The sequence below is a fragment of the Drosophila sulfurigaster genome, chromosome X (assembly GCF_023558435.1).
Source record: "Drosophila sulfurigaster albostrigata strain 15112-1811.04 chromosome X, ASM2355843v2, whole genome shotgun sequence".
Lineage (NCBI taxonomy): Eukaryota > Metazoa > Arthropoda > Insecta > Diptera > Drosophilidae > Drosophila > Drosophila sulfurigaster.
The window spans coordinates 23,181,990-23,197,179 of record NC_084885.1 but is presented as its reverse complement, the minus strand read 5'-3'; the positions used below and the strand labels follow the sequence as shown (position 1 = coordinate 23,197,179).

Genomic DNA, 15,190 nt, shown 5'->3' with positions numbered 1-15,190 from the left:
TTACTTATTTTGGTTAATTTTCCTCTTTTTTTCGTTCCCATTAAACCCAAAAGGTTTTTTTCAAGTCATTTTCACTGATCCTTTCCATCGATCGAGGATCAATTTTTGACATTATTCGGTGTCCAAAGTTCGTGGAAATAAAATTGGCCCAGTCCCAATGCTTTTTGTCGAAGTAATATAATAGTTCTGAAATAATTTACAAATATGTACACTGTTTTATTTTGTTATCAATTATTGTAGTGTCCGAAATTGAGATCAAGGGCAGAGCGCGAGAATTCTTGCGCAAAAATTCCGACATTCTGAATAAATGAATTTTATTATTCCGGTTTTGATTAAATAGAATAGATTTTCAAATTTGCGCAGCCGAGATGTAATCCAGTCAGCGGATGAATATCAACTGACTGCTCATCTTCCCCTTTTAGCTTTGTTTCGTATGAAATAGCTAGTTTACTCAAAAAGTGGCCAGCTTAGCCACAAAATTGCCACTGTGGCATCACTGTTGATATGCCAACTGCGAAAATGCAGAAAGAAAGATCAATAAAGTCACACCATTTTTGTCCACTACACTAATAACACAACGACACAACTGTACTTGCAAGAGCAAAGCGCAAATGGAAACTGAACGTAAAGAGCGCTAATTTTCAGTTCACAAGGAAGAAGCAATAGCAGGAACAAAAACACAATCACCTCTCACACACACACTGCTTGCGGCGAATTGAAAACAACGCGTTGCGGCGAATTACAGCAACAAATTTATGTATACATACACACACACACGTACATAATATGAAGATGTGTGAGAATGTGCTTGCGAAAGAAAATGTTTGTATGTACATATTTAATATTTTTCGTATGCGTTAAATTAACAATTGAAACAAATCGGCATAAATATATTTTATGAAATTATTGATTTCGATTACTTATAGATAATAAATGAATACATACATATGTATTTAACATTGTCTTTGTCCGCTGTGACGTCACAATTGCATGCTCTCTTGCTGTCTTCAAGAGAGCGCTTTTGCTCACTAAATGTGTGCACGATTTTCGTCAGTTGAGCTGCAACTTTTGAAGTGTACGCATCACGCGATTCGCGCGGTTAACGGCAGAAGTGACAACAAGAACAACAACGCTGCGCTAGCACACACAAGTGCACATGTATTAGAAGTGATTTTAAAAAAAAATTCAGCACCCAGCCCTTAATGGTAAGTAAAGCATAAACAAATATTTTCTTTATGCACATATTGCACTTGGTCGTGTGGTGATTTATTACGCGTATCAAAATTCAATATATGTATGTACGTATGTATAGTATATATGTATAATTATTAAATGCGTCGCGGCATTTTTTTCTTCCCCTTTTTCACGTTTCTCCGTCGCTGCTTTTTTTTTTCTTGCAAGTGAGAAGTATGTGAGTGTGTGTGTGTGTGTGTGTGTGTGTGTGTGTGTGTGTGTGTGTGTGTGTGTGTGTGTGTTGCGTCTGCTTAAGCTTGAAGTACACGGTATGCGATCGAAAGCTGTAAAACCATGTATTTAAGTTTTAAAACGAATATACATAAATGGCTTATCCTTTTATTTTATCCAAATTAAAAGGTTTGAGCTCTTGATAAATTACTTATTATACAATTACTTTAAATAAAATATTTGTTTTATTAATTTGATTATATTTGGCAATAAAATGTTAAGTGTTATATTTAAATTAAAATTAGAATTTTCTGTAATCGGAGTCTTTCAGAAAAAACTCATGTTTTTTGAAGTATTTCGATCTAGCTAAGATTAATGACTAGACCCTGAATGGTATACGAAAAGCTTCAAATTTTAAGCACTTTGCTTTTAAATTTTTTAGATAATGTCTAGACCCTGGATGGTATACGAAAAGCTTCAAATTGTTAAGCACTTCGCTTTTAAATTTTTTAGAGTTTGTGATGAAATCAATTCCGGGAACACTTACATACTATAATAATTTTTTCTTGCCTCTGAAAGCAAGCAATAATTACACTTAGAGTCTTATTGAATGACGAGGTTTCGTCTTTCATCGATCGTGATCATATTTCTATTCAGTCTTTTATCATGTAATTAAGTACAAGTGCGAATATACAAAATTGTGATGTTTAATTAACTGTAATATTAATATTAATATAATGATAATAATTTATTAATATGTTTTTAAAAAGTGGAAACTCAAGTGAAAATCACTAAGTTCCCTTAAAATGCAACAACATATAAATATGTTGTTAATTAAATTTATTATATAATCATTTAAAACATTGACTGCACTGTATGAAGACTTCAAACATTCTCAACTATAACTAATCAGAATTTGGATTCATTGCTTTGATTTTGTAATCGAGATAACGATCAATGCGTTGACAATTTGAAGATATACAGTGCCGAGCACTAGTGGATACACTTCTGACTTTAAGTTGATGTAAAATTCGTAAAAATATGTTAATCGATTTAATTTTTTTTTCCAATAGTCTTTAATTATTTTAATATATATAAAAAGAAAAAATTTTCAAAAAAAAAAGTAGTTTATATTTAAAAAAAAAAATTATATAAAAAATGCCAAAAATAACCTTTTTCAAATTTGGGCTTTTTTATGTTTTTTTTAACATTTTTTCTAATTTTAACTTCTGTTAAATAGTGGAAACCCGAAAATTTCGATATTATTGTTATGTTACTTTGTGTTAAGCACCATTTAATTATTAAAATGGACGCATATTGATCGTCTTTTGTGATAATCTTTAATTTCTATAAAAAAGAAAAAATTCCACCAAACTTGGAAAATAAAATTGTGGAAATGACTAATGAGAGCAAGTCCGGGTGGGACGTCACCAAATCGTTAGGTGTTTGTCCACGAACTGTTCTCCAAATCAGAAAAATGACGCAAAGTGACCACGGTCCCTAACGGGGGGCTATTGAGCACCTTATGACCATAAAGTAGAAGATAATCCTTAATCCTTCTACCATAAACAAGTCCATAAATTATCGTCAGCACGCAGAGATCTGCACAGCATTGGACTGACATCATCACTTTCAACGAAAAAAACCTGCTCCCTCTGAGACGAGATCGAAATAAACCGCTTTCAGTCCAATGGCAAGGAGTACTACTGATACCGACCACATGAAAAATATCACGTTAAGTAAACCATGAGGCATGGAGGACGGTCCTTGATGGTGTGGGACCGTGTCACGTGATGAAGCCAGGGGCAGTTGGTGAAAATCGATGGCATTATTCGAAAGATCTTGATATTTTGGAACAAAATTTCGTAGCTTTCGTTGACAAAAGTGCTCATCCCATAGGTGAAAAGGTTCTTTGACAAGATGGAGACCCCAAACACCCGGCTAAAATCGTGACAAATCAGCTGACCAATCAAAGTTTTTAGCTAATGCAGTGACCAGCTTAGAGTCTGGATCTGAATCCTGTTAAAAATCAATGAGATCTGCAAAAAAAACGGCTGGTAAAGTACGAAAGTTCATCACAGGGGTCTGATGACCTTTGACCCAGGATACAAACGGAGCGAACAAAAATTCCAGAAGAAATTATGCAAAATTAAGTTAATTATATGCCTATACACATTAAAAGTGTAATTAAAGATTAACCCTTTGGACCAAATATTAAAAAAAATTATCAGGCATGCTCCGGTTTTCACTTTCGGTTTTCGTTTTCGTTTTGAAAACGACCGATAAGTCCGACACCATGAGTTATCGCCTAAGCTGCCATACTTTTGATAGAATGAAAAAGCAAGTTAAAAATACTTGTATAATCAAACGGATGGCGATAAATTTGTTGAAGTTGGGTAAAATTTGTTTTTTAAAAATTAATTTATTTAATTTAATTACTTATACGTTAAAATTTTATAAAAAAAATTGTTGGAATAACCGAAATGAAATGCATTAAAAAGGTGGCATCCCCATTTTTTGTGGGAAACAGCTGATTGCCGTTCAACTGATTTTTTTAAAGAAAGTTTAAAATCTTTCTTTGCAAAAAAGACAAAAGGCAAATATATTTCATTCAGGGGAAGCATAAATAAACTATGCAGGATAAAAAAATCCTTATGTCCTTATCCTTATCCAATCCACGCACGAAATTGGACATACCAAAGACATTTTTTTAGCGTTGTTTACTTTTAACCAAAACACAAGTCAGCTGTTTTAGCAGTAAAAAATGAAACGTTCCGATAGCAAAACGATGACCAATAACGTGTGAAAACCGGAGCACCTAAAAACGAAAATCTCGGTTTTGGTCCCAAAACGAAAACGAAAACTAAAAGTGAAAACCGGAGCATGCCTGTATATTTTAATATGAAAAAGCCCAAACGTAAAACAGGCTGTTTTTGGCATTTTTTTTAATTAAAAAAATATACAGTAGAATCCGGTTAAAACGACTCCGCTTATAGCGTCCGACCGGTTATTACGACGAAAACTCGATGGCTTGGTTGGTCCCCATACAAACTTATATTTTTAAGACCGACGCGCGTTATATGAAAGCGCCTCCGCTTACAACGTCTCCGCTTTTAGCGACTAACCGCTTATACCGACGAAATTTTTCAGAATTCAACCGGATATAGCGACGAAAAAAAAATTCAGCGTAAAATTGCCAACAAATTTAAGCATCAAACGGCGTAATTAGAAATGTATGTATTTATCAGTGATCGGCGCCCTTGCTTGTGTGCGTATCAGCGACACGAAGCCCTTAGACTCTCTCTGTCCGTCTTAGCCGTCGCCTTAGCAACGCTGCTGTTAGAGAGAGAGACAGTCGAAGTGCAATGCTGACGTCACACAAATGTTTACAGCGTGCGTGTGCAGACCACATAGCCTATTCCGTTATATTTCTAGTTTTTTCTGCTTTTTGAATGCGTAATTTCGCCAAATGTGAGTTAATGCGCAAAATGCGCAATGAAGAGGTCATTTAGTTTAAGCTCGACCACTTGTGCATTACACCCGCAAAATGTCTCAAAAAACTTTTTTTTTATTTAAAAATTAATTTGTTTTATTTTAGAAGCCTATTACGAACTGGCAACCATAAAATAAACAAAAAACAATTTTTTTTGCTCCTTCCGGTTAGTGCGTCCTCCGGTTATAACGACGTAAAATGGTCGATCCCTTGAAAGTCGTTATAACCGGAATCTACTGTATATATATATGTATATGTATATGCAACTTATTTTTTGTAAATTAGTTTTTTCTATATATAATTGAAATAATTAAAGATTATTGGAAAAAAAGAAATTAAATCGATGAACATATTTTTGCGAATTTTACATCATCTTAAAGTCAGAAGTGTCAAACATGTATCCACTAATGTTCGGCACTGTATATCGTTAAAATAACTGTGCACGAAAACTGATTCGATATCTAAGAAATACCCCCATGACAAGAATTTCACCATGGAGGTTGCGATCGCAAGCGTGTGGATGATGAGGCTCGCCAGAAAAGAATTGATTTCCTTGGACCGTCTGGACTTCTGCATAGTATTGGGACGACATTGATATTCATCCTTAGCGATTGCTGGACTTTGGATATTAAAAATTCTAATTTTGATACATATATCGAGGCGCAAAATTTATGAACTTGGTCACAACTAAGTTTTGAAAGTTGTGGCATTAATCGGACTAGATAAATTGTGGAGCCGCTAACAATTTGGAGATTGCACTCATATAATACCAAATAAGAAATTGATAGAATTTCCTAATAATACGCAGCCGCTCCGATGTAGAACATATAAATGTAACCAATTAATTATAAACAAGGGAGTCATCCAATCATATATAAATTTAAAACTGTCAGTAATTTTTCATTTTGTGGTTGTGGTGAGCTTCGTTTGGGTCTTACCTCGATAAACATGTGGTGAGTGATAAACTGTACCGATAAATGTTCGCCGATATTTCCACATTTCACATGCAAAGATATTTTCTTATGGGATTTTATAAGGGGCAAAGGTGACACTTCAAATATATTAAAATATGTCATGATAACTGTGTTTTTGGTGCTATGGAATATTAACTGTCTAAAATCTAAAGTACAAGGTCAATAAAGTAAAGCTAAAAAACATTATTTATTATATTTATTTATTTATTTTATAAATTATTATACAAAATAATATAATAACTAAAAGAAGGGAGTGCTAGCAACTAAGGCCATCGTCTCGAGAATAAAAAAAACTCTTGCATTTTCTGCAATTTGAATTGCTTGCAATTTCATATGTTTTAACATTGATCAACCTATTAAGAAAACTGATGAGTAAATTATTATTTGACTTATCAATTATAAACAAAGGGAAATTTACAAGCTACAAACACACAAACAAGAAAACTAAAATAATTTCGACTTCATATTTCATACTGAACTTCAAAAGACGTCGGAAAAGCAAAAGTAAATATGGGTAGGAAAATAGTAACCTTATAATGATCGTATTACTCTTTCTTTGTATCATATAAAAAATAAAACTGTGCAAGCAGAGTATCAAATTCATAAACCCAGTACATGAAGTTATTATTAACTTCAATAATTTGCTATTGAGAAAAATATAATACATATTTTTACCTTCAAGCATGAGTATTATTATTTAGCTATCTATCTAATCTATTGAGTGGAAAAGAGTGTGCCCCTTCAATCTATTAGTATTAAGGGAAGGTCGCAGTATTTTCAAAATACTATTTTGTCTTGCGTCTCTGTCAATTTTCCATTCGTTCACGCCACACGTCAGCTGTCGACAACGATCAGAGACTGACCGCTGAAGTCGTAGTCGTCGACTGAACGGCGAAGAAAAGGCAGCAGAAACATAACAAGGAGGCAGACGACTTAAAAAATCGAAAAGTAAACAACGATAAGCTAGCTCTGTTTGAGACGAATTCATGGATTGCTTGCTCACTCGTCGTCTGTTTCGATTCTTGCTAGAAGGTCAATACATACATTTAATGCGAACGCAATTTTAGTTTGCTGCCGAGTGTTGTGGCGTCACATTGTGATGAGAGCGCGTACCTTCTTTTTTTTTTACAAAAACGCTTTAACAAAACATTTTTCATCATTGAAGCTTCGATTTGGATACTGTGCACATCGTTTGATGTTGAAAAGGAAAAGTTAATATTACCCAGGTAAGCTTACCAAAGCATATATTTATTTAGTATGCTAGCTGCTTATTGATTTAATTGTTTATTTGCTTTCGTTTTGCTATTTTCGACGCCAAATTATTTGCAAGAACTATCTCCAATATATATTATACTATGAACATGTGAATATTTGTGTGTATTTTACTTGCGCAACCTCTATCAAAGTGTCGTGTTTGTGAGCGTGTTCGTGCATGTGCGGGTATTTGTATTTGTATTTGTATGAGCGGCGGTTTCGTTTCTCTTTCGTGTTTCGTGTTTCTTAAGTGAGCGACGTGACGAACAAGGGGATGTGAGAAATCAGTCAAAAGAAGGAGAGCAAGTGAGTAAAGAGAAAATGTGTGACCGCATTTTGGAATGCTGATGTCACACGATGGTTAGCCGAAGTTGTTCGGTTTTTTTTTTATCCACAGATATAATCAGTACATTTAGGAAGAATGTGCTATATGTATATTATATCTTTGAAATTATGAATAAAATGAAATCCCCCATTCCGAAATGCATTATTTTTTTTAATAATGAAGAAGCGACATACATTTACTAAGTGGATGAGAAATAAAAAGGCATATATATATATGATTGGACAAATTATAAAGATGACAAAAAGATGCAATGCCAAAGAAAATAAAAAAAAAAACAAGGAATTTATTACATTTAAAATCGGAAATATACAGTCAAATGGAATTACAAAATTATTGGAAATTGGAAAAGAAACAACAAAACCTTTATTATATTACTTCAAATCCTATGAAAGACAACAAATTGGGATGAAATATTCTATATTGGATGACAGAACGAATTGTTTGTATACTTGATCATGGACCATAGTCTTAATCATTTAAAAGCACTGCAGATTTTGGCGAGCTGTATAATGAAATTTTAAATTATAATTGTAAACTCGAAATGAGGCAAATTACTGTTTATAGCTGTTGTTGTAATAATTCTGCAGAATAGAAAACATTTCTTGTCTTTCGAAAATTGATCTTTTGAGAGCTCGATAAATTAAATCGAATAGGAATCCAATTGGGCTCTATGGAATTCAAAAATTAAAAAAATATTTTAAAAATTAGTTTGCTTTTTATATTATTGATAGCTTATGGAATTCAAAAATTAAAAAAATATTTAAAAAATTAGTTTGCTTTTATATTATTGATAGCTTATCCATAAATAATAATAATTTATATATGAATAATTTATATTTCTGTAAATACATATTTTCAAAGTATTCATTAATCTGTCAGTGATCAACATTTCAAATCGCGGCGTTAGAGTTGCAGTTTTTTTTGCAATTGCTGTAATTATTTTTTTGCTCTTTTTGTATTTCGTACCCCTGTTCTGTTCATGATGTTTCAGTAATAAAAGCTAACGGAAGCTTTGAGCGATAATGAGATATCATGACCTTGTAGACAGGATGTGACTATATAGTTGGAATTTATATTACATTGCATTGATGCAGCCAGTTGTCGTCTATAAGCAATACAGCTATCAGCATTCGGTCACTTGGAAGGTTTTTATAAATAGCAATTATAACTTTAGAACCAGATTACTGTCGGAATAAAATGTGACAACATTGATCAAAATTGCTTACGGGTGCTATCCAAGAAATTTCCGAGAATATAGGCGACTCACCAGTTTTTTTTTATATTATTAAGTTTCTGTTTATTATATGGGTAATTCTCTGACGGATATCGCGTGCGACCATCTTTACAGTGAGCAAAAAACATAAACTGAAACAATTCTAAAAATAAAAAGAAGGTAACTCTTATAGCTCTAGATTAGTACTTTAATTAGGGCTAAGAATGGCTTTGGAATATGTTTTCTGTTCTGATAATTGCAAAAATTTATAAATTCGTGCGCAATGTAAAATGAACGAATTTATATATTTTATCGTAAATAGAACAAGTTCCTAAAATCAATCTTAGCTCTAAATATAGTGCTAACCCAAAGCTTTAAGAATAAGCTTCACTTATTTTTAAAATTGTTTAAGTTTATGTTTTTTTCAGTGTGAGAGTATTACCCATATGTAAATATTAAAAATATTTTCACAATATTAAAAAAAACTGACAGCCAAGGTGAACACATTTTCGATTTGACTTTTACTTTTTACTTTTACTTCTTTCACTATATTAAATTTCTCCCAATATTCGAAAGCCATGATAGCGCTTCTATTAAAGAGGGGGGAGGTATCTAAAAAGCAATCGAACATTTTTTCTGCATCATTCAAAGCACATTAAAATAATTGTTGAAGACAAGAATTTTGAAATCACTTCATTTCAGTCGATTTCATTCCCGAGAGATTAAAATTTCAAATAAAACGTAATTAACTAATTATATTATCCGACAACATTTGTTATAAAGAAAGTAGTAGAAGAAATAGGACACATGTCCAATGTGACATAATTAATGTGAAAATAATTAATTTCGGCACTGTAGTATATTTGTAAATATAATGCTGAGTATGCAGAAAATTTTGCTGAATATAAAACTTTGTTTTTGTTATGTTTTGTTTATTTAATTCGTAAAATAATTTAAAAGTAAATACATATTCGCAATATTATATTATATGTATATGTATGTATGTATGTATATTCCGATACTCACTGTTGGTCACTCGGATGCGTATGTGTGTGGGTAAAATACGATAAGCAAGAAGCACCAAAACTTGCATGTGTGTGTGTTTCGTCCGGACGAAAAATGTTTACATATTGCTCTCAGTTGAGTGTAAGAATGTGCACAGCAAAAGAGATCGTCAAAATGAGGGCGACATGTTAGCCACCCTGAGAACGCTACACACACACACTTACGCAAGCGCGACAAACACACAAACAAACAGCGGCGCCAACAGCAATGCCACCAACTAAATGCACGACAAGCAACAGCGTCAAAAAAGAACAAAACGAAATACGGCGAATTCGTGACCAGCTGCTGTTGTTGAGCTGCAGCGAGTTGCCACACTGTTCGTCTTTCGACTGGACATTTTTAATAAATGAAACGCAATTGTATATATGCAGCAAACTGTTTACATTTGTAAATAAAATTATTTGCAATTATTCCTTACGCTTACGCAGCGTATTTGTGAAAGTTGTGTTGAAAAGAAATACAAAAACGCAGTAGTCTGGCAACTCGACAATGCCTTTGGCTCACACATTTATTTACTTTGATTCTCAATTGCCATTCGAATTTCAACAACGAAGGAACTGCGCGTCGATTTTAGTTAAGCGCGTGTTATGTTGTCTCGCTAAATCTCCTTTTTTTTGTGTTTTTTTTTTGCGTTGTGATATAAAAATAAAAATAGTGTGTAATATTAGTGTAAATATTGCAAGTGTGTAAAAAGTGCAACTACAAATAAAAAAGACCGGCGCGTGTGCTGCAAATTTTACTGTTGTTGCTGATGTGCTTAAGGAAACGGTGCGTAGAGTTTTTTCTCTCTCCTTTTCAATTTTTTTTTTATTTAATTTTGTTAACTGCAGTTGTAGTTGTAGTGCGGTCAAAGTACCTGTGTATGTGTGCATAAGCTGAGCCGCCGTTAGAAACGCATATTAATTTATGTTGGCGGTGTGCAGAAGCTTTTGCTAGGCCGCAAATAAAAAAAATTACCAACAGACAATAGACGTTGTTGTTGTGTTGCCTGCCAATTCGTTCACATGTGTACGCGTATGCCGCTTACACACACATACATACAAACAAATAAGCTTGTATTCTAAGTAACAAAGCATCATATGTTTCTCGAATGCAATTCTAGAGATGGTCGCGTGTTTTGTGTCATTTCGTGTCTGCTTTTTGGGCAGACTTTATTTTGCGTTTACGACATATTCATAATCATAATCACTAATGAGAGAGTAATGCGAAAAAAAGATTAATGAACTAAATAGAAGAGAAAATTAGTTACAGAAATAAAAGAGAGTTTCCGAGAAAACTTAATAACGACAAAATACTATTTTTAGAAGATATCGTTTGAATGTGTCTAATTTATCGGTTTAATATAGATTTGGATCTTGTTAGGCGAATTGCGCAACAGAACAGATAAAACTTTAAGGACTCGATTTTCGGAACAGACAGAGAAAGAAAAATGGAGAGAGGGAAAGAAAAAGTAAGAGCCGCATAAGAAATGTAGGTTCAAGTGTGACCGTAGATTGAAGAAGAAGAGAACACAGTTACATGACAACTGTCATACTGTAATGTGAGCCTAGAAAGAGAAAGATAGAGAAAAGGAATTGTCAGAATGACAGTCTACATTTTCAGCAGTTTAAAAAAAAGTCTGAACAACTAACAACTATCAAGTTTAATATTCTTAATTTGTATACCCATAAAATAGAAAGGTATTATAATTTAGAGCCGGCAGGTAATGTGTGTAACAGGCATAAAGTATACATATTCTTGATCAGCGTCAACATCTGAGACGATTTAGCTATGTGCATCTATCCGTATGAAACACATAGATCCGAGAATCTATAAGATATAAAGCTATAAATTTTCTACAGTATTTGTTATGTTTGCACGCAGTTCAAGTTTGTTTAAAATATTTCCACGCCCACTTCCGCCTCCGCAAATCAACAAAAATCGAAAATCGAGTCGCGAATGGTATACAAAATAAAAACTATAGTAATTGTGATTCCTGATTTGGTTGCGGTCAGATCTAAATTGTCGAAATTATTAATGAAATACTTTTGTATAGGCAAAAACCCCTACTTACTAGGAGGAGTCTTTTTGTTTTGGCAATCTGGTATATTTTGCACACTACAAATAAAAAGTATATCAAATGGTATATTGATATGGTACTATATTCAATAGTATATCTTGAATGTAGTACCATATCATTATACCAAATATACCATATGATATATTTATTTTTTGTATTTTTAGTGTGCAAAATATACCTGATTGCCAAAGCAACTAAGATATCAAGATATACTATTGAATGAAGAACCATATCAATATACCAAATGTTGCAGTATTATTTTTAAAATATACCAAACTAATATACCACATAAATATTAAAAAATAAATATATATCAAATGGTATATTTGGTATATTTTCATATATATTTTTTATTTTTAGTAATTTTGTGGTATATTATTTTGGTATATTTTGAGATCTCACAGCCGAACACTGCAGCTTTCTTACTTGTTATAATTTAAAGCCTAATTATAATATTTATTTTTTTCTTTTTTCCTCATTTGGGGATTTCATTTCATGTTACCAGAACCTGTAATAGAAGGGCCCAACAATGAGTGACACAGGGGATGATGTCATCGAGGTAAATGGGGACTCCCCATATAGTCGGGCAAAGCTGCAGCAGTTACGCGCTTGTGCTCCCTTTGTGAGGACCTTGGTCACGACCTTTAAACATAAGATGGCCGAAGAGCAGTGGACAAAACTTAACATGCTCATGGAACTCTTGGAGAGCGAGAAGTACTACATTTTGCTACAAATAATCATAATTTCAATACTAATCAAATCTTCCTAAATAGCATGTCGTCAGCGATGTTTGCGCGCTGTACGGAGTCGAAGCTGACAAATATTGAGACGATGATAAACAAAGTCAAGTCCAAATATGAACCTGTAAGTAGATAGTTTATCGATCTCATCGGACTTTCTGAACTCATTATTTCATTCATTCATTTTCAGTTATTGCATCCCACGGAGGTGATCGTTATAGATGGCGACCAGCCAAGCACTTCCACAGCAGCGAGGCGCAATGCAAGTAGAGCGAATAAAGGCAAGAGTCAAGAGGCTAGCACTTCTGCAACTGCCACTTCAAGTGCCGCCGCCAAGACGAAATCGCCGGCAACGTTGCGCCGTTCAAAGACTGTGGCCCCTGCTGCTAAGGCGTCAGAGACGAAAACCAAACCCTTTGTGCCGGCAGCTAAATTGCCAACGCCAAAAACAGCAAATCCAACAAATTTGGAACCAGAGCGATGTGCTAATCTACCAGCTCCAACGGCTTCAAACCCAAAGACAACAACAGCTAAAAATGCAGCTGAGAAAGCGCAGCTAAAGGAGATGTCAACTGCTGTCAAGGAAACAATTCCTTTGAACTTTTGCTCAATTGCATCACAAAAGCGTCGTGCAAATCCACCAGCTCCCAGTCCTGAGTTAACAACTGTTCAGGACGACCTGTTGGAAAGGAGGTCGACTGCTGCCACGATTGTTGATCGTGAGCCTGTAGCAGCAAAGATTTCGGCACCTAAGCCTGACTTTGAGCGTCGCTCGAATCCGCCTAAACCGACAAAGCCAACAAGTGGTGTAAATCTGGGTCTCGAACCCTCACTTGCTGCCCGATTATCCGACATAGACTCGTCGATTGGCAGCAGACGCGTGGATTATGTGCGTAGATCTCCAAGGAACACACAAACGCCAATGCATCCAACTTCGTTGACCGATGCCACGTTACCCAAGTCGTCAGTTTTCGTGCGACGACCAGCGGTTGTTCCCGTTCCAATAGCTGATGCGGAGACTCAGCGCCGATCGAATCCTCCGGCACCTGCTGCTTTAGAGGAGGCGCGCAAGAAGTTGGCGGCATTGGCGGCTACACCGGAAACAACACCTGCTTCACCATCTGATTGCACTGATCCACGTGGTCGCAGTGGAAGCTATGCCATCCAAATACCACCCAAGGCAAGTGTGTCACCCATTCAATCGAGTGCGAAAGGTCCGACTAGTTGGCCCCGAAAGGAGAACATTCCAGTTAAGGAATTTCCATTACCTCAGTCCATTCCAGTGATTGGATCACCCAGCGGTAGTTCGGCAAAACCAACGACTCACACATCGCCGCCAACTACCAAATCGATCCCGGTGATTGGCTCTCCAGCAAACATCAACAACAACAGCAAGCACAATGTCAACTTGAACATGCCGAACGCATTGCATGGTTCAATCAATTTGAATAGGGCACCGAATCTGAATAACCTGTCGACAGGTAATGTTGATGGTTTTGCCAACGGATTTAATAATGGACAAGAGGCCTCTAGTACTCGACGCTATGGCAATCTTGGTGCAATCAACGGTGCGGGCTCACGTGATCCACGTCGTGCTAAATGGGGTCAGAGCAATGGACCCCAACAGCAGCAGCAACCTCAACAACACCCAACAGGATCACAGTATTCACCACAAGGCGGCCAACGGCGTGGAGGTCCATCCGGTTGGCAGGCATCCAATAATCCAGGCAACTACAATAGCTACAATCCCGGTGGCAATCCGAATGGAGGGAACACCAATAATAATAATCCAGGCTGGATCAACAACAATAATAACAACGGTCACTTTATCAACGGAAGTCCGAATTTCAACTACAATAACCGACCCATGTTCAATCGTGCTACAAGTCTCGGTGGCGGTGTATCCAATGCCCCTCAAGGACCCGGCAACAACAACATCAACGGTCCGCCATATTCAGGGGCACCGCGCACTTATCGCGAGCATCTGGCGGCCAAGGCCAAGCAGCAGGAGATGCAGCGTCAGCTGGAGGCGAACGAAAAGCAGCGTCAGCATGAGGCAGCCGAAAAGCAACGTCAGCTTGAGGCAGCCGAAAAGCAACGTCAGCTTGAGGCAGACGAAAAGCAACGACAGCTTGAAGCCGCTGAAAAGCAACGACAGCTGGATGCGGCAGCGGCGGCAGAAAAAAAGCGAAAGCTGCAAGAAGCTGAGAAGCAGCTAGACGACGGACAAGCGGTTGCGGCACCATCCCGCATGGAGAGCGATAATGTCCAACTAGACACATCGTATCGAAATGTGGTGTTGACGGGCACCACCAACAAGAAGCTCGACTTCAAGATACCAAAGAAGGCGAGTTTGGAAAAAAGTTTCGCGAACAAATGAGGTAAGAGGTCAGAATAGTGATAAAACCAATAAGTGCGAAGAGTCCATCGGCGTTGACAATAATAATAGTGAAGAGCAAAGCTCCAGCAAGTCGAATAAAACAAACAAATCGAGTAAGAGCCATAAAGTGGCAAAAACCGTTCATTTTGATAAAGAAAAATCGGATAGTTCGGAAAAAGTGCCTAAAAGTGATAAAACGGTTGATAAAGAAAAAGCGGACAAGTCGAAGAAAGTGGTTAGAGTCGATAAAGCTGACACGGAT

The 15,190-nt window shown here is 35.8% G+C and overlaps 1 protein-coding gene across 2 annotated transcripts; it reads left to right on the top strand.

Annotated features, from left to right (window-relative positions):
- The first annotated feature begins 1,006 nt into the window (after positions 1-1,006).
- On the top strand, positions 1,007-14,928 carry LOC133847076 (putative mediator of RNA polymerase II transcription subunit 26). Of its 2 annotated transcripts, none has more exons than XM_062281839.1 (4): positions 1,007-1,205; positions 12,314-12,522; positions 12,582-12,672; positions 12,739-14,928. In XM_062281839.1, exons 2-4 carry the CDS (start codon positions 12,338-12,340, stop codon positions 14,926-14,928), a joined length of 2,466 nt encoding a protein of 821 aa, XP_062137823.1. In that variant the 5' UTR covers positions 1,007-1,205; positions 12,314-12,337. The 2 variants fall into 2 exon arrangements, with proteins under 2 accessions (XP_062137823.1, XP_062137824.1); XM_062281840.1 differs by lacking the exon at positions 1,007-1,205 and adding an exon at positions 10,308-10,517.
- The last annotated feature ends 262 nt before the right edge of the window (positions 14,929-15,190 follow it).

Bases quoted from the DNA above. Each gene is read 5' to 3' on its own strand.
- LOC133847076 (XM_062281839.1), top strand. From the start codon at position 12,338: ATGAGTGACACAGGGGATGATGTCATCGAGGTAAATGGGGACTCCCCA. The intron at 12,523-12,581 runs GTACTACATTTT...CTTCCTAAATAG, and splicing joins GAACTCTTGGAGAGCGAGAA to CATGTCGTCAGCGATGTTTG. The intron at 12,673-12,738 runs GTAAGTAGATAG...ATTCATTTTCAG, and splicing joins TCAAGTCCAAATATGAACCT to TTATTGCATCCCACGGAGGT.